Source organism: Cetorhinus maximus, chromosome 9, assembly GCF_964194155.1.
Source record: "Cetorhinus maximus chromosome 9, sCetMax3.hap1.1, whole genome shotgun sequence".
NCBI lineage: Eukaryota > Metazoa > Chordata > Chondrichthyes > Lamniformes > Cetorhinidae > Cetorhinus > Cetorhinus maximus.
The window spans coordinates 96963590-96989427 of record NC_135887.1 but is presented as its reverse complement, the minus strand read 5'-3'; the positions used below and the strand labels follow the sequence as shown (position 1 = coordinate 96989427).

General features: G+C 41.3%; 1 protein-coding gene across 4 annotated transcripts in view; it reads left to right on the top strand.

Annotated features, from left to right (window-relative positions):
• LOC144684844 (serine/threonine-protein phosphatase 6 regulatory subunit 3-like) overlaps window positions 1-25838 on the top strand; it is a 112704-nt gene that overhangs the window by 13590 nt on the left and 73276 nt on the right. For 3 of the 4 annotated variants that reach the window (XM_078549149.1, XM_078549148.1, XM_078549146.1), the window contains exons 2-4: window positions 6616-6696; window positions 16055-16287; window positions 22228-22414. In XM_078549149.1, the coding sequence (XP_078405275.1) occupies window positions 16061-16287; window positions 22228-22414 (414 nt within the window). In that variant the 5' untranslated portion in view covers window positions 6616-6696; window positions 16055-16060. The remainder of the gene's footprint in view (window positions 1-6615; window positions 6697-16054; window positions 16288-22227; window positions 22415-25838) is intronic. The other variant, XM_078549147.1, reaches the window with a different exon arrangement.

The window sequence follows — 25838 nt, the reverse complement described above, 5'->3', positions numbered from 1 at the left end:
GACGGTGTCCACCGATATTCATTACAAGCCCACCGACTCCCACAGCAACCTTGACTACAGCTCTTCACACCCTGATTCCTGTAAGGACTCCATCCCATTCTCCCTCTGCGTCTGTCGCATCTGTTTTGATGTTTCTAGTTTCCAAAATGGTGTTCTGACATGCATTCCTTTTTCCTGAGTTGAATCCCCCCTCCTCCACTGTGGTTGACAGGGCTCTCAACTGCATCCAACCCATATCCTGCACCTGTGTCCTCTCGCACCCCTTTCCCTCCCTCCCAGCACCATGATAGGGTTCCCCTTGTCCTCATTTTTCACCCAAACAGCCTCCGCATTCAAAGGATCATCCTTTGCCATTTCCGCCAACTCCAGCATGATGCCACCACCAAACACATCTTCCCCTTCCCCCTGCTGTCAGCATTCCACAGGGACTGTTCCTCCACGACACCCTAGTCCACTCCTCCATCGTCCCAAAACCTCATCCCATGCAATCGCAGAAGGTGCAACACCTGCCCCTTTACCTCCTCCCTCTTCACTGTCAAGGCCTCAAACACTCCTTTCAGGTGAAGCAGCGACTCACTTGCGCTTCATTCAATTTGGTCTACTGTATTCACTGTTCACAATGCGGCCCCCTCTACATTGGGGAGACTAAACGCAGACTGGGCGACTGTTTTGCAGAACACCTTCGCTCAGTCATGACCTGGACCTTCCTGTCGCTTATCAATTCACCACGTTCCTCTCATGCTCACATTTCCGTCCTTTGCCTGCTGCAATGTTCCAGTGAAGCCCAACGCAAACTGGAGGAACAGCATCTCATCTCCTGATTAGGCACTTTACAGCCTTTTGGATTTGACATTGAGTTCAACAACTTCAGACCATTAACTCTGTCCTCCATTTTGATTTTAAAAAAGATTTCCCAAGGCCATCTGTAACTGGTTCTTATGTTTTACTTTCACAGAGTGCTGACCCTTGTTCTGCTACTAATACACTCTGCTATCTTACCGTTATGCTACTATTAACAACTTCTTTAGCATTTAACACTACCATTAACACTCAGTTTGTCTTGTGTCCATGTCATCTTTGTCAAATCTCTCCTGAGCTCCCACCTATCCCTGACCTTATATTTTGCTCCACCCACCCCCTTCTCAACAGGATAAAACCCATCACATTTCTATCTCTCTTCAGCTCTGAAGAAGAGTCACACGGAATCAAAATGTTATCTCTTTTCTCCCTCCACAGATGTAGCCAGACCTGATGAGTTTTTTGAGCACTTTCTGTTTTAATTTCAGATTTCCAGTATCTGCAGTATTTTGCTTTTATTCTGGATTTCTGTGTTTAATTACATGTGTGAATGTCAGAAGAAAGTTTTTTTTTAATTCATTCAAGGGGTGAGGGCTTTGCTGGCTAGGCCACTATTTATTGCCCTTCCCCAATTGCCCTTGGGAAGCTGATGGTGAGCTGCCTTCTTGAAATGCTTTAATGATAGCAAATGCTGACAAGTTTGCTGCCACAAAATAACTGCAAAATCAGCACCTGTCTGTGTAGAGGGTTGACAGATAACCTAATCAAGATATTTAAAACAACAAAATAATTCGGTAGAAAAACTTCTTTCCTATGGGAATTTAGACCAGGGGGTTGCAATCTTATGATTAAATTCAGGAGTGAACTTAAAGCAAAGGGCAGTGGAAATTTGAAGCTTTATCAACAAAGCGGTGGATGCTGAATCAATTAAAATTTTAGAAGACAGAGATCGATAGTATTTTGTTAGTTAAGTGTAGCAAAGGCTATGGATCAAAGGTGCGTAAATGAAGTTGACATCCAGATTAGCCATGATCTGAATAGCAGAACAAGGCTACCCCTGTTCCTGCCATCCTTGATATCACGTAGAATCTCTTTCACTTGCATGGTCTTGATGTCCTTTGTAACGTTTGGCACCCAATATGGAACAAATTCTAGCTGTGGCCAGACAAATGATTGGTACAGGTTTGTCTTTGCTTTTGTACTGTTAACAAAATTTTTACATTTTAACAGCTTTAGAGCTTCAACTTTAAAGATTTGAATATCTGAAATCCTGAAAATCTCACTCTATTTAGTTTTACCAATTAATGTATGTCTTCTCCTGTTCTCCAAAATGCATCACCTCTAATATTTCTGGGCAGATCGTCAAATAAAATTCAATCTGCTAAACTGTGTGTTCTGAAGTTTTTTCATTGTCTTCAGTTTTTTATTCATTCACGGTATAAGGGCTTCCCTGGCTGGGCCAGCATTTATTGCCCATCCCTAGTTGCCCTTGAGAAGGTGGTGGCGAGCTGCATTTCTTGAACCGCTGCAGTCCATATGGTTTAGGTACACCCACGATGCTGTTAGGAAAGGAGTTCGAGGATTTTGACCCAGCAACAGTGAAGGAATGGCGATATATTTCCAAGTCAGGATGGTGAATGACTTGGAGGGGAACTTCCAGGTGGTGGTGTTCCCATCTATCTGCAGCCCTTGTCCTTCTAGATGGTAGCGTTCGTGGGTTTGGAAGGTGCTGTCTAAGGAGCCTTGGTGAATTCCTGCAGTGCACCTTGTAGATGGTGCACACTGCGGCTACTGTGCGTCAGTGGTGGTGGGAGTAAATGTTTTTGGATGTGGTGCCAATCAAGCAGACAGCTTTGTCATAGAGATCTACAGCACAGAAAAAGGCCCTTTGGCCCGTCAAGTCTGCGCTGGTCAAACTAGTACCTAACTATTCTAATCCCATTTTCCAGCACTAGGCCCATAGCCTTGTATGCGATGGCATCGCAAGTGCACATCCAAATACTTCTAATATTATGAAGGTTTCTGCCTCTACCACCCTTTCAGGCAGTGAGTTCCAGATTCCACCACCCTCTTGGTGAAAAAATTCTTCCTTGTATCCCCTCTAAACCTCCTACCCTTGCCTTAAATCTATGCCCCCTGGTTATTGATCCCTCCACCAAGGGGAAATGTTCCTTCCTGTCTACCCTATCTATGCCCCTCAATTTTATACACCTCAATCATGTCCCCCCTCAGTCTCTCCTTGTCCTGGATGGTGTTAAGCTTCTTGAGTGTTGTGGGAACTGCACTCGTCCAGGCAAGTAGGGCATATTCTAACCTTATGATGGAAGGAAGGTCATTGATGAAGCAGCTGAAGATGGTTGGGCCTAGGACACTACCCTGAGGAACCCCTGCAGTGATGTCCTGGAACTGAGATGACTGACCTCCAACAACCACAACCATCTTCCTTTGTGCTAGGTATGACTCCAACCAATGGAGAGTTTTCCCCCTGATTCCCATTGACTCCAGTTTAGCTAGTGCTCCTTGATGCCACACTCGATCACATGCTGCCTTTTTGTCAAGGGCAGTCACTCTCCCCTCACCTCGGGAGTTCAGCTCTTTTGTCCATGGTCCCCTTTTTTTGTCATATGCACCCCGATGCCAAAGTTATTGATTCATATTGAATGATTTTACATAGCAAAAATGTTAAATGTGCCGCAAACATGAGGACAATATAGTGGCTTATGTGAAGGATCGGAACTGACCCATGTGTCAACTCAATACTTATCCAGTGTTATTGTATGTAAGGAATTATATATTCTGTTCTTAAATGGGCAAGAAATAAATTTCCCATAGTTTGACATGAACTGGTAACCATACTCTTGAACTTGTTTGCTACAATAAAGACAGTATACGTTACAAAGAATTGCTAAGAAATTATAACACAGAAATAGGCTGGTGTTTAAATTTGAAGAGTTCTGTTAGTGCATCGTTAGGACTGAGAGGAAGCTTCACACTCCAGTTACCTGTACAGTACCTAGTCTATAGACTTTGTGAAAGAGTGAAACGGCAAGTTCTAAAATAAGGGGTGCTACCACAATTGAAACATGTTATGAGATGAAGTAAGAAATAGTAGTTAGATACTGATAAGTTTAGATTTTAAATGTATACATATCGTGTGTGGAACAGGAATTGAGGGAGACCGAGTTCTGTGGTTTTGAGGCCCAAGTAATGAATGAGCTGGGACAGGTGATTGTGATGTATTAGATTTAAGTGCAGAGAGCAAGAGCATGTAGATTGTTGCATTTAGTGCTTGGAAAACAGAAGCATGCAAAGGAGCAGAGGCTCCAATGGTTGAAGAAATAATAGAAAAAATTGTGATAAGGAGCAGGATCTTTGCATGGTGGGTTTTGTATAAAAGTGCTTTATTCCCTAGCGCTAAATATTACTAAACCAGGAGCAAAAATAGAGAAAAGGTGACATTGTTTTAAACTAGTGTGGCAAAGAAGTGGGTAAAACTAATTAACAGTCAATGTTTTTTATCTTCTTTATCCTACTGAAAGTCTGGTGTTGGCTTTGACTATTATCCTATCAGTTTTCTACTGCATTCCAAAATCAAATTTTTGAACTTAAAAGCTTTTTTTTTGTAGACTAGTTCAATTGGCCATTTTTTCCCTAGAGTAAGTAGCTCTCGCTGGACTCCCAATTCATTGATGCAGGGAACCTTGTTATTTATGTGACCACTTATCTGTAAACCATCAGACTTTTCTGTGGCAGGTTGGAAGGAAAGGCTGGAGGTAGCCTTAAAATTTGACTTTTATTTTCACCATGTATTTACTTTCCCCCTGATGTACAGAGCCAATGTACAGGAAGACTGATTATTTATGCAGGTTAGTGGCATCACTGAATTAGTATCACTGAATATACTTTAGTTTTTGGAAGTTCCTAAAATGTTCAGAATTGTAAGTTGAGGAAGACTGTGGGAGAGCAGGATTTAGTATGATCATCTGTAGAGAGAGAAACAGAGGTAACGTTTCAGATTGATGACCTGCCATCAGAGCTGTTCTCTTTCCACAGATGCTGCCTGACCTGAGTGTTTCCGATATTTTCCGTTTTTGTTTGACCATTCTACTACTTTGATTCCAAAAGATGAGTGGCTTTTGCACTGGTAGAAAATCTGACTGCATCTACAGCAAATAATACAATGCACCTCCTAAATGCAACTAAAGCTTCCCTACAAACTTAAAAAAAAATCATTGAATGTTGTTGAACAGAAATGTGTCCTTCTAGCATATCAAATCTGTCACCTGAGAGCGGAACAAAACTTGTTTTTCCCATTCCAGCTGTGCGTCTTCATTTTAACCTCAAAGCAATGCTTACTCTTGTGTGATTTTCGTTCTTGTTCTAGTCATTCTATACTCTTTGAGAAAAATTACTGAGTTGTAAACATTTGTGTCCATTGAGATTGTTGAACCTTAGTTTGCATAAAATCCTTGCATTTGACAGAGAGGAGACTGTTATAACAATCAATGATAGTTGTCGGGTCACCAATGCTGAGATTAGCTTTATGTTCCAGATTTATTAATTGAATTCAAATTCCACCAGCTGTCGAGGTAGGATTTGAACCTGTATCACCAGAGTATTAACCTGGGCCTCTGGATTGCTAGTCCAGTGAGATTACCACTATGCCATCACCATCACCAAGGCTCCTAAAACAGCCCCTTCCAAACCCATAACTGCTACCATCTAGAAGGACAAGGGCAGTAGATACGTGGGAACACCACCACCTGAAAGTTTCCCTCCAAGCCACGCACCATCCTGACAACATCCTGCTGCTCCTGCACTGTCGCTGGGTCAAAATCCTGGAACTCCCTCCCTAACAGCTCTGTGGGTGTACCTACACCACATGGACTACAGCAGTTCAAGAAGGCAGCTCGCCACCACCTTCTTGAGGGAAATTAGGGATGGGCAATAAATGCTGGCGTTGCCTTGAATGAATTTAAAAAAAAACTAATTCCATCAGTCTGGCTGTGTTTCAAATCCAAGCTTTGGAGGTGAAAGGATAATGCATTCATGTACCATGCCACCGTATTTTCTGCTTCTCCCTGGAAAAAAACCTTTTTAATGGGAATTGTTGACTTTTTAAATCTCAAAATTTGCATATGAGTTTATATTCTACATAAAGTTTGACAGGATGCTGCTGTAATTTGTGGCACTTGCCTCGTATGCAAGTGCAGGTAAATTGGATGAAACTGATATTTTACACTAAAGAGAAACATAGGTAAACATTTGACATCATAGTGTAATAACCAAGGTAAATTATTTGTAATAGGTACATTTATGAATTAATTAGTTTCTGAGTTTGTCTTTTTATATATTTCAGTGCTGTTTGTTATCTTTGGACCTATAATGCATTTACAGTAAAGCCACAAGACTTAGAAAGTGATTGGGGTTGGCAGAGCTAACTCTGAATAAACTTGGAAAAAACCTGTAAAATACATCAGTGAATTTGTTGGTTTTATGAGTTAAGCTTTGAAAAAATATCATGGCACATTTTGTGTAACCAGCATTAGCTCACAAGATGTTTTAAGGTCAAATTTTTACACATGTTTGGGTGTGGTAGTTGTCCATGTTGGAAAATAAAAAAAAATAAAATTTGAAATTACTTCATTTGCAATCTCCTTTCTGAATGTCCCTAACATGAAATCTGAGGTAAGGAAATGGTTGAATTTTTTGAGTGCTTTTCTGGAAATTATTCATTATGGCAAATTAGCCTTTTTGTATTATTACAAATAGTTACTTGCCCAGGCATTGATTTTTTTTTTTATTTTTTGGTTGCAGTATATAGTTTCGTTAAATCTTATGGATTCATCTCCTTAACCTTGCCAGACCTGCCATTGTGTAACTGCGTTTCCAAAACAGGTGAGTTATCCCATTATGCCTTCAATGTAGCCCTGCAGTAACCTATATTTTAAAAAGGAAATGATTTATGCATTTACTGAAAAGATAATCTTGCTTGAAAACACTTGTTTCCAGTGCTACCTTTAACTTAAAGCCTGAAGGTGATTTGTTTTTAATGCCATTTTTCTGGTTTCCTCCTTCGCCTTTGTGTATACCACTTGCCATTTTAATTGAATGCTTGTTTCTCTTGGGGTTTCTCCAGGCATTTGGTGGCAAAAATTTTAGTCTTTAAAATTTGAATTACTTTAGCAATTTTTGTTCTATTTTCAAATCTGGACTTTTTAGAAAAATGTGACACATTTTGGCAAAGTTCAACAGATGCAAAAATAGAAAATGCAGGAAATACAAAGCAGGTCAGGTAGCATCTGTGGAGCTAGAAATAGAGTTAATGTTTTAAGTGGGTGACTTTTCGTCAGAACTGGAAAATGTTAGAGGCGCTTAAAACCTGTTACAAGTACAACACCAGGGAAAGCTGGTGGGTGGGGGAAGGCAGAAGGTATTAAATGACAAAAGGGATGGTGGTGCAAGTTTAAAGGAGATGATGGTAATGGGACAAGTAAAGCAACAAAAGGTGGTTCTAGGGGAGGTGTGAATGTGGAAAGCAGAATCATCATCAGTAGCTGCTGTCTAAAAATTGGTTGGGGGTGTTGCGGGGGCGCAGTCAGAGACATGATCTAAAATCACGGAACTCGGTGATTTGGGAAGGCTGTTAAGTGCCTAAATTGAATGGTGAGGTGCTGGTCCTTGAGCTTGGTGTTGAGCTTCACTGGAGCAATGTAGGAGGCTGCGAGCAGAGTGAGAATGGGGCGGAGAATTAAAAGCTAGACAGTTGGAAGCTTGGGATCATGCTTGCAGACTGAATGGAGATGTTCCACAAAGCTGTCTCCCGATGTAGAGCAGACCGCATAGTGAGCAGCAAATATGGTATACTGAACCTTAGTACCTAGTAATATGGAATAGCACACCATGGGCTGAACAGTTTAACCCTTTTTACCCTTTATACTTTGGAACGATTTGCTATTGCACAATCCTCCAAGTGATGGACAAGTAACCTTCTGACAGATCTTAATCTTGAGTTGCATACTATTAAGTAGAAGAACATGTGGAGCCAAGGAACAAGCAGCAGAATGGATTCAAAGCTGGCTACAAAACAGACAGCAGAATAGAGGTTAAAGCAGGGATGAGAAACTTCTGCCTTTTGGCGGAATTCCGAATTTTTGATTATGGGAATTCCCCCCCTTTGAAATGTTTTCTGCTTCCATCTCTGAAGTTATGGTAGAGGTGTATTTGAAATACGTTGCACTTTAAATATTTTTAAAATAGCACAATGTGACTCTGAGCTTACTAACACAACAACAGAAAGGGGAGAAAGCCTGTGCAATATGTTGACAATGTGGCTTTGTCAGATGTGGTGCCAAAGTGCAAGCTGCTAGGTGAGGAGGGATCGAATGTGGAATGTGAACATCACAAAACGCGAATTCTGGCCACACTTCCAAAATTGAGTGTGGTCTGAAGCGCAAGGCAACTGGGTGGGCCATCCTCGAACATGGCTGCTGATTGGGAGGAAATTGGGGGCTGACACCTGACTTCAGAAAGTGTAATTCGTGAGCACGATGTAAAGGTACAACTGTGCAGCTCTTATTTCCTCTTTCTCCCGATTGATAGTACCTACTTTTCAGGTCAGACCTTGCCCTGGGCAAACTTCTTTTCTCGCTTCCCAATTGCCCCAGACTCCCTGTATGTAATGACTGACAAGAACTCCCTTTTCAGATGTTTGTGTGTCCTTGGCCTGAAAGTGTCTGTCTGTCTCTTTCTTTCTTGGACCAGTAAGTGTGAATTTAGAGATGGAGGACAGATTTTTTTTGAACTTTGGTGTGCAAACTCGTTTTCTTGGATTTACAGCACTGGGTCTACAGGATCTTTGATTTACAGGCCTTTCCTGTATTTATGCTCTAACTTCTGTATTCTCTGAAGCTGCTTAGCTTTATTGACCAGCAAGGAAAGTTGGTCATGACTGCACTGTTGAGGCTTAGCATAAACAGTTGCATTGACAGATGACATAGAAAATTCAATTTGTAATTTTCTTTTAGCAAACCTTGCAAAACGAGGCAAAAATTTGAATTTTAAAAACGTGACTTAAATTAGTTTGGAGATTGTGGCTACCACCATGTTTTGGAGAAATCAGAACACTATAGAGATAAGGAGGAGCGAGGCCATGGAGGGATTTTAAAACTAGGATGAGAGTTTTAAAACGGAGGTGTTGCTTAACCAGAAGCCAATGTAGTTCAGCAAGCACAGGGATGATAGCTGAGCAGGACTTGGTGTGATTGATGATACGGGCAGCAGAGTTTTGGATGGCCTCATGTTTACAGAGGATAGAATGTGGGAGGCTGGCCAGGAGTGCATTGGAATGATCAAATCTAGAGATAAAAAAGTAATGGATGAAGGCTTTTAGCAGCAGATGAGCTGAGACGGGGATGGATTTGGGCAGTGTTACGGAGTTGGAAACAGATGATCTTGGTGATGGCGCAGATATGTGTTTGGAAGCTCATCTTTGGGGTCAGAACAGTTTGGTTCAGCCTCAGAGGTATGAAATCAGTGGCTAGGAAATGGAGTTTGTCATGGAAACTGAAGACAATAGATTCAGCCTTCCAGTATGTAATTGGAGGAAATTTCTGCTCATCCAGTACTGGATGTTGAACAAGCAGTCTTAGAGTTTAGAGACAGTGGAGGATTGAGAGAGGTGAGTTAGAGCTGGGTGTTGTCAGTGTACATGTAGAAACTGACATGCTTATAATGCATTACAATTGATATAAAACCTCATTTAAACTTGCGATTTACTCTGGTCCCAAAGGCAGAGGTTGTATGTTCAACTGTAAGCAGAGCTGCAAAGTAAATCAAATTGAAAATGTTAGATCGTGGCCTGTAGATTCCGCTGTGGACACAATTAGGAAGCTAGATCCAAAGATTCCCCCAAATGATTCCTCTTCACAAAAAAACTCACCTTTTTTACCTTCACCCTCTCTCATCCCTGTTAAAGATAGTTACTCAAATTGGCGGATGGTGGGAAGTGGAAGTTCATGATTGGTGTTGGGACTGCTATCCACCAATTATGTAAATGGTTTGGATTCTGAAGTTGAAAGTTATGATTTCAAAATTTGCTGCTGACACCAAATTGGCAGTGCAGTTAATAGGAGGAGGACTAAGATACAAGGTGACAAACTTGCTGAATGGGTATATAATTGGAAAATGCATTATCAATGGTAAGGTCACATACTCCTTGGAAAATAAGTGTTTAAATGGAATAGAGGGGCAGAGGGATTGGGGGTGTGCAGATATAGTTAATCACTAAAAGTAGTGAGGAAGGTTAATAAACTATTTAAAAAGGCAAACTGGAATTCATTTCTAGAGGAGTAGAATTGAAAAGAGAAGTTGTTAAATTTGATTAGAGCTTAATTTAAACCGTACTTGGAGGACTGTGAACAGTTCATGTGTCAGGGTTATACTGCATGTATGAATGTACAGAGTATAGTAAATAAGATTGGTGAGTTCCAGGTGCAGATTGCCATACAGAATTATGATGATGTGGTGATAAGAGATCTGGCTCAAGGAAGGGCAGGACTGGGTGTTAAATATTCCTGGGTACGAGGTGCTCAGGACAGATAGGGCAGGAAGGAAAGGAAGAGGGGTGACTGTATTGGTTAAGGAAAGCATTGCAGTGCTGAGAAAGAGGATGTCCCAGAGGGTTCAGGAAAGAATCAATTTGGCTACAGCTAAGGAATGAAACTGTCGGTACTTAAAGTTGACAAGGCACCGGCAGCTGATGAGATGTATCCAAGGACATTGAAGGAAGTGAATGTGGAAATTGCAGAGGCACTGGCCATAATCTTTCAGTCCTCCCTAGACTCTGGGAAGGTGCCAGAGGATTGGAGAATTGCAAGCATTACGCCCTTGTTCAAAAAAGGTTGTAAGGATAATCCCAGCAATTACAGACCAGTCAGTTTAACTTCAGTGGTGGGGAAGCTTCTAGAAACTATTATTTGGGATAGAATTAGCAGTCACGTGGAAAAATGTGGGTTGATTAGGAAGAGCCAACATGAATTTCTAAATGGGAAACGGTGTTTAACTAACTTGCTGGAGTTTTTTGAAAAGGTAACAGAGGGTTGATGAGGGTAATACTGTTGATGTAGTGTACGTGGACATCCAAAAGACATTTGATACAGTGCCGCACAACAGACTTATGAGCAAAGTTATAGCTCATGGAATAAAAGGGGCAGTAGCAACATGGATACAAAATTGGCTGAGTGATAGGAAACAGCGAGTAATGGTTAATATTTTCCTGGCTGGAGGGTTTGTAGTGGAGCTCCCCAGGGGTTGGTATTGGGACCCTTGCTTTTCAGATTTTGGTGTGGAGGGGACAATTTCAAAGTTTGTGGATGATACAAAACTTGGAAGCATTGTAAGCTCTGAGGAGGATAGTGTAGAACTTCAGAAGGACATAGACAAGTTGGTGGAGTGGCAGATGAAGATCAATGCAGAGAAGCGTGAGGTGATTCATTTCGATAGGAAGAACATGGTGAGGCAATAATGAAATAAGGGGTACAACTCTAAAGCGTGTGCAGGAACAGAGGGACCTGGGTGTAGATGTTCATAGATCTTTAAAGATGGCAGGACAAGTGGAAAGAACAGTCAATAAAGCATTCAGTAATGGCATAGAATACAAGAGCCAGGCCGTTATGCTGAACTGGTATAGGACACTCGTTAGACCTCACCTGGAGTAATGTGTACAATTCTGGGTGCAGAAGAGGTTTACAAAAATGGTTCCAGGGATGAGAAACTTCAGTTATGAAGATAGGCTGGAGAAGTTGGGACTGTCCTCCTTTAGAGAGGAAAAGACTAAGAGGACATTTGATAGTGATGTTCAAAGTCATGAGGGGTCTGGACAGAGTAGATAGGGAGAGACTTCCTGTTCCCATTTGTTAAAGGATCAGGAACAAGAGGACGCAGGTTTAAAGTGATTTGCGAAAGAGGCAAATGTGATGTGAGAACTTCCCACAGTGGTGGCTCGGGTCTGGACTGCACTGCCTGAAGTGTGATGGAGGAAGGTTCAATCGAAACATTCCAGAAGGTATTAAGTGATTATTTAAATAGAAACAACTGCAGGGTTATGGGGAAAAGGCAGAAGAATAACACTGAATCATAATGCTCATTCGGAGAGCTGGCCTAGACACAATAGGCCAAATGGCCTCCTTCTGCCCCGTAACAGTTCTGAGATTCTATGTGCTAGAGAAGGGACAAGACAAGATTTATAGGAATGTTACCAGAACACAGAGGCTATTGGGAAAGGTTGAACTGGCTGAGCTTGCTTTTCTTGAGGAAAGAGAAGACTCTGAGGGGTGACCTGATACAGGTTCTTTGACATTATGATAGAATTTGATTGGGCAGACATAGAAAAAATGTATCAGCTTGAGGATGAGACCAGAACCAGAGACTATATAGATAAAATAGTCACCAATAAATCCAATAGGTAATTTAGGAGAAACTTTGTCATTCAGAGAGTGGTTAGGATATGGAACTTGTATACCAGATGGAGTAGTTGAGACAATTAGTAGAGATGCTTTTTAAGGTGAAGCTAGATGAGCACGTGAGGGAGAAAGGATATGTTCATGGGGTTATATTAAGGAGGTTGGGAGGAACCTCATGTAGAACATAACACTGGCATGGATCAATGGGGCTGAATGACATATTGCAGTGCTATAAGTACCCCTACTTTGTAAAATTAAATAGAGACCAGTGCAAATACAACAAGTTTTGCAATATCTCATTCAACTTTATTTCTTTCAAAAGTCTAGTTTGTAATTCTGTGCATTTTGAGCAAATGTTTTAACACCCTGCCAAAGAATGTTACCAAACCTTGTTATAGTTCTCCTGCTTTGGAATTCAAGTTGGGGGTAGAGCATGATCAAGGGTACTTTCTTACAATTATACCAGTTGTTCACAAATTATTGCAAAATTATGCAGTGTGTCCAACAGGTTTTTTTTGGCGCATTCTTTACAATTGAGTCATTACAGCTTTCTCGTCTTCTGGATTGGCCAATTCCATTTTCAGGACAACCAAGAACCCCTGAAAAAGGCAATTGTAAAATCATGGTTGGATAGAAAGAAAAGAGACAACTTTCACATTTCTTGAGTGCCTTTTGTGTTCTTAGGACATAGTAAAGTGACAGGCAGTTTGCTTACAGCAAGGTTCCAGAAACTTCAATGAAATAAATGATCAGACAATCTGTGATACTGATTGAAGAATAAATATTGGCTAGAATACCATAGAGCTGCTCTGTTCTTTGAATGGTGCCATAGGCTCTTTTATAACTGTTTTTGGAGGGCAAGGGACCTTTACTTAATATCGCATACGAAAGATGCACCTCTGGAAATGCAGCATCCCTCAGTGATGCACTGAAGTGTCAGCTTGGATTATGGTGTTCAAGTCTCTGGAATGGGACGTAAAACCACTGAGCTTTTGGACTCAAGAGACAAAGCAAGAGTGTTATTACTAAATCAATGCTGACACCTAAATTTAGCAAATTAAAACAGCTATTTAAATTAGTGTGATCTCAATATAGGGAAGATATGAATTCTTAAGAATTATTAAAACAGACTCTTATGAAATAACACAAGGCAGGTCACTGAACGGTCACATTCTTCCAAGTTTGTTTAGGTCTTTGTGACAAAGGAAAGTTAGAAGTAAACATTGACATTTTGTTCAAGTTTGCTTCTTAATTCTGTAAAGTCTCTATCTGATGAGCACTTGGAGATGTAAACGTGTTTGAGGAAAATTCCCACACACGTGCAATAGTGTAAGGTTCCTTAATGAGAATGTGTGGCATCTATGCACAGTACATCTGCAGGCACAAGGGTTTTAATCCAATACAGAATAACCATTTGATGTATCTTCCAAGCTAATGAGTGGGATATTGAAATCCTGTTCATCGGTTTTGGAGCACTTTGAAACCCTTCCAGAGGATGAAATTAATCGTGATAGCGCGATAAAGACTTGGATCTTTGCAGAAGCTGCCAGCTGTGTTTGTTACCTCCCCCTACATGTTTGTAACTACTAGCCTATTAAAGGAAGGTATCCTCATTTGTAATTCTGAGGTAAGCTTCATTGAGACAGAATTTGCTGTCAAAATAATAAGGCTGATGACGTTCACTGTTTGAGTAAATGGTACAACAGCTTCAGGCAAGGAACAGATGCTTGGTTACATGTAAATATGCAAAAGTTGCTACCTGAGTTGCACTTCTTGACCATTAGCTTTATGTTTTGCAACTGACATAACTGTTGAATAATTTTTAGTATTGAGACCCCAAGTGAAAAATTACACCAGTTATCTAGTACAAAATATTAATGTTGCATTATTCTTATCAATTAGATGATATCCTTACTAATTGGAAATAGTGTTAATACTTATAACAAAATGGCTGAGTTTTTAATTCTTTCATGGGATGTGGCCTTGCTGGCAAGGCCAGCCTTTGTTGCTCATCCATAGTGCTGGTTATTTTTAGAAAGTATCAGTTTGGCTACATCAAATTGGAGTGTGTGTTTGAACTCCTTGGAGAGTCATGCTCAGGTCAGATGTCTTCTGTGGACAGTGAGAAAAGGATTATAAGTACTATATAAATAGATAATTTGGCATTGAACAAAAAAAATGATTTAAATTTTATATAGTGCCATTTATGTCCTCAGAACATGTCATGTGCCTCACTGGCATTGGATACATTTGAATTATTTTGTAAGCAAATATGGTAGCCAGGTTATGCACCGAAAGATCCCACTAAAGTATAATGAGAAAAAATTGGTGACAACTATCGGCAATTAGTAAACAAGTAGCTATATTTAATTGATGTAAAATTTGCATTGTGATCAATACTAATCAAATTTATTAACACCATCTCCTGCCACTGCACAGGAACAGGAAGTAAGTGCAGTTGACATCATCAGTGTGCGCCTGGAACAGGAAGTTGGCACCCACTGCCCACTGCGTGCATGGTGCTGCTGATGTCATCATATGCCCATTGAACACACACCGCCCGTGTGCTCACCCCACTTGTCACTTTGCTCACTACTTTGCTTAACGCCACTCTCACCCATTCACAAGCCACCTACTCCCAACCCTTGGTCACTTCACTTGCTGCCTGTAGACAGCAAGGGAGCAGGGCATTGAGCGGGAGGGAGGCAGGCAGTGAGGGATCAGGAACAGGGCGGTCAGTGAGGAAGTAAGCAGGGCGGTGAGCAAATCGCAGTTGCAATCCCAGGATTTTTAACTGGTGTTTTGGCGTTCAGTTTTATGTGAAAACTGCAATTCTTAACCATGGTGAGAAAAACACCTTTTATTGATGCTGCACTTGTTTAAATATCTTTACATTGTTCAATATTCTGTAAGATCCTATTCTTTGATGCAGGCTGCTACCTGTGGCATTGCTGGCAGTGATGTCATAGGCACTTTGACTGCGTATCTGGTGAATATGCCCCCTGCAGTTGCATTGGCAGCAAACGCAGCCTAAAATGAGAGAATTGGAGCTGAAACAAGAGGTTACAAAGAGAAATGTGGAATTATTCCTGATTTAAAGTTGTTTGTGACTGAACTGTAGACTCAAATAGTCTCACTGTTAAAATGCTCTTCTCTCGCCCACTTGCCCCAAATCAGCAGTGTATTAGTGTTTATCTCCTTTTCCACTATACTGTTTATGTTGTTTCTCATATTCCTCTTTTTCAAATCTAAAAAATTCCTTCTCTCATTCGGTAATGGCTATGGAGCAATTTTGAATCCCAAGTTTTTTCCACCATAAGCAGAATTACCGTAATTTCCCCAGCATTCAAATTACTCATCAGAAATCCTTGAATATAACGAGCAGAGATGCTTTACCTGCTTTGGTCAGGTGAATATTTTAGGCAAATTTAAGTCAGGGTACATTAACTGATCATTCCACCCTCTATATTGGCCATTGTTACAATTCTTCCGATATCATGTAATCCTTTGGCTCCCTGTTCACCCGGATTGAGTGCTGTCATAGTCCTTGTCTCAGATTTTTTTCCAGTTTTGTGCCTTTATTAGTAGGTTTGGCCTTCCGGGTGCACTCTGCACATATTACAGATTAATCTTTCATGGTCTGTATGACCTTGTCTTATGTGATACATTTGTCCGCTGAGCTATCAAGAGAAACACACCCTGTTTTCTGATGTAAACAGAATAGTGTTTTCTTTCCTGTTGAATTATAGCTGCACTCAGAGTGACCTTGATTTTTTTTTTATCTTCCAAATCAGTGCATCATGTTTTGGAAGTTTGATCTTCACACGTCATCCCATATAGACACTCTCCTCGAGAAGGAAGATGTCACCCTTACTGAACTAATGGATGAGGAAGATGTTTTGCAGGAATGTAAAGCTCAGAACCGCAAACTGTTGGACTTTCTGGTCCGATCACAGAGTATGGAAGATCTAGTCACATACATCACCCAGGAACCACCAGATGATATGGATGAGAAGATGAAATACAAGTAAGAAAGTATTATTGTGGGCAGTGTCATTCAAATGAATACTTCCATACATGAGTGAAGTATACTAAGTGAGATTTGATTGTTGAAAGTTGAGGCTTTCTAAATGGCATTACCTGGAAGCTAGAAATAACTGTTGTCGTTTAATTCTTAATTGCTCAAAATGGGAAATGTTAGATGCTTATCCTATTAATATATTCTATTTGTTTTAGAAAAGGAAAAGCAAGACGCACTAATTGGAGAAGTTGTCATTATTAGTTTTGTAAAGCACATAATGAGTCTGGTATCTTTTAAGGAATGTTCCTTAAGTCCTCCTGACTCTTGTATTTCTTCAGCTATTTGCTTGCTCATGACTTTTACATAAATTAGACAACGATCTAATAATGTTAGTCCTGTGTGAATTTGTTCGAGGCCCAAATGATAATGCAGCACCAATGCTGTGAGTATTTCTGTATTTAACTTCTCTTTCCTTACCTAAAATAGTATGCCGAAATAAAATGGTGGGGGGTTTGTGTTTTTTCCCCCGGCACTTTACCCTGTGACCATATTCTCCGGAACATATGGATTGAAGGCTCATTTTACAGGAGTAGTCAAATTTGAGCCCAAAAAATGTCTGGAGAAAGGAAGTTAACTGCCCTAGAACAGGTTGGATGAAATATCACTTGGAGACTAGCTTACATTGCTGTTGAATGGGGGACATTAGACTTTCGCACATGCTTATTTTGGTAAATGCATGGAGCTCTTCTTGCTCTTTTGTTACCACTGGTAAAATTTTCTCTGATTTGTAAGATTAGGTGGCTCTTTTCAATAATTAGAAATGGAAAGGTAACACAGTGGGCTTCATAAGATTTTTAAACTTTTTGAGATCATTGTGTTCTGCCATTGCAATGCTGAGCTGATTTATTTATTTTTTCCCCCCACGTAGTATCCCAAACATGAATGCAATATCAGTTCCGATGAAATGTATTTCAGGGAAGATCACAGCACTTCAACTCAAGAGTGGTCATATAGCTGGGCCATCAAAATTTTTGAATGTTGGATATTAAAACGTGATGAGTGTTGTAGCAGAACCATGGTACATTGAAGTAGCTGATGAGAAATATGATAAAATGGTTGTGGCAGATTGATTTTAATGAGTAAGGGAGGAAAAAAAGACTGATATCCTTTGATATAAAACCAAAGGTTCAGGATCCAATGTTACATTTGTCTAAATTTTGAGGTTTGCATTATTCCATTTGGTAGCCTTCTACAATTGAACCTACATATCCATCTGAAATCTGTAGCTCAGACTATAAAATGAGCAACATAAATGGTGGGATCAGTCTTCTATGTTAAGCATGTATGTAAATTTAAGTTTTGAAACATGTCGTGCAGACATATTTTAGTTGGTTTCTTCATTCTTGCAACTGACAATGAGCTCTGAGTGATGTTAACATTCTGCGAGTGACTTCAGGAAGATACAACTATTAGACTTTGCGTAACAAAGTATTATTTAAATCCACAAAGCTACAACTTAGCATTACATCATAATACAATATATTATATTTCATGTGGTATAGTGCTTCTGCCCTTAAAAAACATAGCCAACTAGTATCAGCAACATTTTCATAACAGCTGAGGGTATCAAGTTGAACAGGACTATACTTTAGAATTTTGCAAAGATTTGTTTAGGAATAGACTGATTTTTTTAAAAACAGAACTTCAATTATCTTTGGAACTCTTGGAATTTATTTTAAAAGATCAATTTATGATCCAGAATTGTTTCTTTACAATCAGTTATTTCCATTTTAATTACACAAATTACAGTTTTTAACAATTCAAATTATTTTGGGTTTTTGATAAACCAAAAAAGAAAATTTGAGAACCTGAAGTTATAAATGTCAAATCTTGGCAGTCTTTTATCCCCAATGAGTAAGCTTAATGAGTTGTTGAGTGAATCCTACAGCTACAGTGAAAGGGACGAATACTGAGTTGCTGGAACTGCTTTGACCTGGCTAGTGTTTGTGTTGGCGATGGCCATCCAGTAGAATGGTGAGTATTATCACACTCCTGACTTAAACTTATAGGTTTCCAAAGGTGTAAGCCATGTGCCAGTACCCAGCTTCTGCCTTGCTCTGATAACCCCATTTTTGATATGACTATCCAGTTAAGCTTCTGGTCAGAGGTCACCTCCTCCAAGATCTTTATCATTGCCGTTACCTGGCACCTGTGTGTAGAGGCACAGATATTTTCACTTGTCATCTGAAACTCACATGTTATCCTGTTCGTGTGTTAGGCAAGTGTGGGCTGCTTCATTTTCGCAGGAATTGTGAATGGAGCTGAACACTAGAACTGTCAGCAAATTAGTGCTCTCTGGACCTTAAGATGGATAGACAAAGCAGCTGAAAATGGTTGGTTCGAGGACCTTTCCCTGAGGATATGCCTTCAGCAATGTCCTCTTGGCATAATGATTAGCCTGCAATGGACATACCCATCTTCCTTTGTGTTAGGTATGACTTCAGCCAGTGGAATGTTTTCCCCTTGACCACCTCAATTTTGCTCGTGTGCATTGGTGCCGTATTCCATCAGTTGCTGCCTGGATGTAGAGGACAGCTTACATTTGTGTCTCGTCTGACATTCAGTTCTTGCTTTCATATTTGGATCAAAGCTGTGATGAATTCTAGAGCCTCATTCTTTAATACGTCTGGTTCTGCTACTGATAGGCCTTACTATACTTCCAGTTGAATCATGGTTAGGTTCTTAGCTTGATGTAATGGAGGACTTAAGGGATGTGTCAGACTGAGGTTACAGACTGTGAAGTACAATTTTGCTGCTGCTAATGGCCTAAATGCTGGATGGTGCCTGTTTTTTGGGTTGTTAGTTTCGTCCTTAGTCTCTCATTACCAATTAAGCAACCAAACTGCAATGGAATGTGTTCCTGCGGTGAGGACATTTAACATGTACTGTATAGTTTTCACTGCTGCCAGTGTTAAGAAGGGCGGACAAGCCTATGACCTGTAGGTTGCTGAGGACATAGTAAGATAGGGTACTCCCTCCTGTTGTTCTCCTCATTAGCTAATGCAGATATGTGCTTCTCGTATAACTGAGCCATTCTTAGACATTGAAACTCTCCCAACCAAAGTTTGCTCTTTTCCATTGTTTCCCTTGGACCTTCCTCCAAGTGGGTGGTCAACATATAAGAGTACTTATTTGACAGATGAAAGGAGGATAGTAAATAATCAGGAAGAGGTTTTCTTGGCCTCGTTTGACCTGAAGCTTTGAAACTTCACTGGGTCTAAAGTGAGATCTTGTGTGGGACAAGAGGCGGGTGGGAACCTTTTCAATAAATTGATGCAGGAAGGAGTTCAGGTGGCTGGTAAGGATTCACTTCTGAAGGCACTGACCACATGCTGGGATACAGTTCTACAGATACTACGTTGCTCAAATGATTGAATATTTATCATCTATTTCACCCAGGCCAGGGGAGGGGGAAGAAAATCAAAGCCAAGTGTGAGCCTGTTGTCACCTGATGTCCACGTGGATTTCCTGCAAGGGTTGTTTGGCAATTAGAACCATGAACCCAAGCTGCGTATTTCTTCCCCCTCAACACCCACCAAATGCCACTTTGGATGAAGTCGCTCATAATTTGGCTGAGCCAAATCTGGAAACTTCCTGCTTTATATGCTACAACTTCTCACTGTTTGAGATTGTCGAGGCCCCAGTGAGCAGCTTGGATTTTCAAGCGATATTAGTTATAAAACTCCTGGGAAGTGAAGAAAGAAAATTCAACCTAAAATTCATACTGATTCTCTTCGTTTCTCCAACCTCTCCCCACTCCCATTTCAATGTCTAGTTTTAAAATAGCTCACAAAGTTGCTTGACTGCGTGGAATTTTCTCATCCAGAATGGAATTCGTTAAGGGAAAAGAGAACTTCCATCGATATGTCTTTCATGTACTCTGGGCATCTCAAAATGCTTAAAAGATAAGAATGATTTTTGAAATATCGTTATTTGTGTATTTTTTCATTTATTCATGGGATGTGGGCTTTGCTGGCTGGGCCAGCATTTATTGCCCATCCCTAGTTGCCCTTGAGAAGGTGGTGGTGAGTTGCCTTCTTAAGCCACTGCAGTCCATGTGAAGTAGGTACACCCACAGTGCAGTTAAGAAGGGAGTTCCAGGATTTTGACCCAGTGACAGTGAAGAAACGGCAGTATATTTCCATCAGGTTGGTGAGTGACTTGGAGGGGAACTTCAAGGTGGTGGTGTTCCCATCTATCTGCTGACCTTGTCCTTCTAGATGGTAGTGGCTGCAGGTATGGAAGGTGCTATCTAAGGAGCCTTGGTGAAATCCTGCAGTACATCTTGTATATGGTACACACTGCTGCCACCGTGAGTCGGTGGTGGAGAGAGTGAATGTTTGTGGATGCGGTGCCAGTCAAGTGGGCTGCTTTGTTCTGGACATTGAAGATGAAGCTTATTGAATGTTGTGGGAGCTGCACTCATCCAGGCAAGTGGGGAATATCCCATCTCACACCTGACTTGTGCCTTGTAGACAGTGGACAGGCTTTGGGGAGTCAGGAGGTGAGTTACACGTTGCAGGATTCCAAGCCTCTGACCTGCTTTTGTAGCCACAGTATTTATATGGCTAGTCCAGTTCAGGTTCTGTTCAATGGTAACTTCCAGGATGTTGATAGTGGGGGATTCAGTGATGGTAATGCCATTGAACGTCAAGGGGCAATGGTTAGATTCTCTCTTGTTGAAGATGGTCATTGTCTGGCACTTGTGTGGCGCGAATGTTACTTGTCACTTGTCAGCCCAAGCCTGGATAGTGTCCAGGTCTTACTTCATTTGGATATGGACTGCTTCAGTATCTGAGGAGCCACAAACGGTGCTGAACATTGTGCCATCATCAGCAAACGTCTCCACTTCTGACCCTATGATGGGAGGAAGTTCATTGAAACAGCTGCAGATGGTTGGGCTGAGGACACTACCCTGAGGAATTCCTGCAGTGATGTCCTGGAGCTGAGGTGACTGACCTTCAACAACCACAGCCATCTTCCTTTGTGCTAGGTATGACTCCAACCAGTGGAGAGTTTTCCCCCTGATTCCCAATGACTCCAATTTTGCTGGGGCTCCTTGATACCACACTGTTAAGTGCGGCCTTAATGTCAAGGGCAGTCACTCTCATCTCACCTTAGAAGTTCAGCTCTTTGGTTCATGTTTGAACCAAGGCTGTAATAGGCTCAGGAGCTGAGTTGCCCTGGCGATCCCAAACTGGGTGTCAGAGGGCAGGTTATTACTAAGCAAATGCCACTTAATAGCACTGTTGATGACCCCTTCCGTTACTTTACTGATGATCGAGAGTAGACTGATGAGGCGGTAATTGGCCAGGTTGGATTTGTCCTTTTTGTGTACAGGATACACCTGGGCAATTTTTCACATAGCTGGGTAGATGCCAGCATTGTAGCTGTCCTGGAGTAAGTCGTTTAGCTGCTTGAGCCTGTTCCACCATTAGGTGAGCCCCGTAACCTGTAATACCTTGGTGAACAAAAATCTATCAGTGTCCAATTTAAGAATCATAATTGACCTAGCATGCAGAGCTCCCACAATGGTCTTAAATCTTTTTTCTTTTTTTAAAAATTCTACCCATATCAGCTGAGCCAAGCTGGTAGCGAAGTAATTGCTGATTAAAAGCTTCATAAAAAACATTACTTGCTGAGAATCCTGTGGTGAACAGCGGCTGAGCCTTTTTGTGTGTGTAGAGAGATACCAAAAATGGCAGATGTTTGTTGTGATGGAAAGTATCTTGGCAGGCAACTTAATGTTTTAAAATATAAGTAGGATCGGCTGTTCTAATGATATTGTACTATTATGAAAATAATTGCAGGCTATTGCAAAAGAAGAACTGGGAATTATTTGATTAAACTTAAATGTATGTTGTTTTAAAATTCTTTTTCTTTTAGATATCCCAACATATCATGTGAACTACTTACTTCAGATGTAGCACAGCTGAATGACCGACTGGCAGAAGATGAACCTTTGTTGACACGACTTTACAGCTTTTTGCAGAATGAGCCACCGCTTAACCCTTTGCTTGCCAGTTTCTTTAGTAAGGTGCTAAGCATTCTTATCAGCAGGAAACCTGAGCAGGTAGGGACATGGGTATTGATTGTATGATTTATGTACTTAAGAAAACTGCTTAATAAAGACTCAATTGGCTTTGATTGATAGACCCCCCCCCCCCCCCACCCCGCCGCCCTATGTACACCAAGCTACTGGGAAACATCAGAAGTAGCTCTACTGTCCAAATTTTGTCAACAAGCATAAAAAGACCATGTCTCAGATTTGTCATCTGGAATAAACATGATTGCAGGAATGAGGAACATATAGAACCTTGGGAATAAAAATGTTCATAAATTGGCAGTTACATTTTTCTCAGGATATCGTTGTTGCATTGAATACATGGATGCTTTACCAGCGCAGATTTTACAGTACAGGCTCCTTTGGTTCAGTGTTCATGCTGTTTATGAATATTTTGGCATGAAGATGAATAGGAAGAAAAACTTTGATGCTAAAGGTCCATCTATTTCTACTATCCCCCTTTAAGGAAGGAATTAGATTAATCTCTACCTTTAGACCATACTGTGTCATAACTTTAAGTGTACCTGAATGGACGGAAGATTATCAGCTTTTGGTTTTGACTTTCTCATTATCTGATTGAGGTGCTTTCGCGATTGTTGAACAGAAGTTGTACTTGTCATGTCAATTGATTCTATTTCCTGATCCTTCAGAGCCAACAGACTTTCTCACTACAGTCCTTAAATTATCTATCCTTTACTATCAGGACTACTGCTCCTCCTTTTCCAGTCTGTATATCTTTTCAATATGTGGTGTACCCTGAGATATTTATTTCCCAACCTTGGTCAACCTAACGTCTCCTAAATCTGTGCCCTTCTCTTAACTCCATGCTTGACAACCTCCAATTAGGTTTCTATTCCTTCCATGGCCCTTACCAAGGTCACAAATGTAATCCTCTATGATTGTGGTGCATTATTCCTCCTGGACCATTTTGCAGCTTTTGACAATCAACCACAGGAATGAGAAATTTCTGCCAAATGGTGGATTTCTGACATTGGGGTTTTGAAAATACACCATTAGCTTCTTCTTTTCCAACCTTCAGACCTGAAAGACTGGCTTTAAAAAAAAAAATCAGAACTGTCAGTTTCACTGACAGAAAGGATACCTCTGCCAGTAGCAAGGCTGGAGCAGGCCTTGGGAAGTCTTAACTCTGGTTTCATTTATGGTTTTTGGGGAACTCTAAGGTGTGCTGGTGGAGTCAGTGAGAAAATTTGTTTAGGGCTTCAGTCATTCTTCCTCGCATCAGGCCAGACCTGGCTTGGCCTACTCTTGCTAAATTTACTATTCCTCCAATCATAGGTTCCCTCCCTCCCTGTAGGATCACAAATCACACTTCCAAACTCAAATACTGTTTGAAGGTTTTCAAATTTTAAGTGGACATGTTGTGTAGACTTCTCTTGCCCACTCTCTACTGAACTGCACTGGTGACAACACTGCAGTCTTTCTCCAATACCTGTTCCTACAATACAGGTGATTTCCATTATTGGCTCTGCTCAATTCAGTTTGAGCTTTTAGTATAAAGGTGGCAGTGGAGTCAAATCGCCACTATCAGATCATGTCTCTGATGCAAACTTCAGCCCTTATCAAAAACTGCAATCCGCCCTTTCGCACCCTTACAATGGAAAACTGGTCATCTTCGGGCTCAGTGAAAGAGCCTGTTCTCCCCGGCCTGCTTGGACCTGAGCCCCGGGGCCTGAGCTGCTTTCTCGAGAGAAGTAGCTCATCCTTCCCTGGCAGTGCAGATCCCCGGCAGTGGCGTTGGCCCAGAGGAGCTGCAGCCATCCACTGAAGGGGCATTGGCAGCAACAAGGAGTTAAGTCTGGGCAGGGCAGAGAAGGAGAAGGGGATGAGTGGGTCTGGATAGGGAGGGAGAGTGGGGGCGGGGGGGGGCATGAGTGAGGGCATGAGTGAGGGGTTTGGGAAGAGGAGCTGCTGAGTGACTGGGTGGGGGAGGGGATAGGAACATGGGCTGCATAGTGCGGATTAGGAAGGGGGGTGCAAGTGTGCATGAGGTTTCACCCTCTCCTTTCACCATGGAATCTGGAGAGTCTGGTTGAAGCCTAAATTATTGTATAAAATGATAACATTTTTACTGAGTAATGACAGATCTTTATATTTCTCATGTACTATTATATGATCTCTAATACGTGAGCTTTAATAAAACAAACTGTTAGTGCACTGCTTTATTACTGTTTTGTTTTTGCTGGCATCTGGGGTCACATTAATTTTCAAGAATTATTTTTGTTCTCTATATGGGATGTGGGCATTCCTGGCAAGGTCAGCTTTTGTTGCCTGTCCCTAATTGCCCTCAAGCAGCTGCTGGTTCTGTTACTGTGGGGTTATCTCAGAATTGGTTGGCTTCTTCCTCTAGAAGAGATCTTGCTGGAAGCAATGGCCTTTTGTTCAAAACCGTTTATTTACATGTTAACTATTTACCAAGAGTAAATAAGACCAAGACATAGCTGGAGCTAAGGTGCTTCACACATCTTCTGTTCCTAAGTAAAATTAACATGCACATGCTCAATTAATATGCACATGCTTGGTAGCTATCATTAGAGTTAACCCTTTACACTACCTCCCCCCCCCCCCCCCACCCAAACCCGCGAGTCTTTATCTCCACACTATTCTACACATTCTCCTACAATTACCTGCAACGTCCCGTCTCTTTAAAGGGAAAGTCTCTTTGGTTTCACCAGTCTCCCTGAACAACCGCAGAGCTCCTTCTGAGGTACATTGGAATCCTGTTGCTCTGAGGTCAGCTTGCGCGGGTTCTGGGTTCCTTCATTTGTGGTTCTATAGTTGTGACATTCCCTGGAGGTTCAGGGTACTCTGCTCATGCTATTAATGGTTTTTTGCCTATTGAAATTAGGGCAGATATATTCTTGAATGATGTTTGACTGTGTCTTGACCAGGCACAATCTCGGTTGCTTTAGCTTCTCAATTATTGTACCAGCGCGGTTCTGGTCTCGAATCCATACCCACTCTCCCCTTCCAAGAATTGGAAAGTCTTAGGCCCTATGCCTCTGGTTAAAACTGAGAGTTCTTTTTATTCATTCATGGGCTGTGGATTTTGCTGGCTAGAGCAGCATTTATTGCCCTTGAGAAGGTGGAGGTAAGCTGCCCTCTTGAACTGCTGCAGCCAATGTGGTGTAGGTACACCCACAATGCTGTTAGGGAGTTTCAGGATTTTAACCCAGTGACAGTGAAGGAACGGTGATGTATTTTCAAGCCGGGCTGGTGAGTGACTTGTAGAGCAACTTGCAGGTGGTGGTGTTCCCATGTGTCTGCTGTCATTGTCCTTCTAGATGGTAGTGGTTGTGGGTTTGGAAGGTGCTGTCTAAAGAGCCTTGGTGAGTTCCTGCAGTGCATCTTGTAGATGGTACCCACTGTTGCCACTGTGTGTCGGTGGTGGAGGGAGTGAATGTTTGTGGATGGG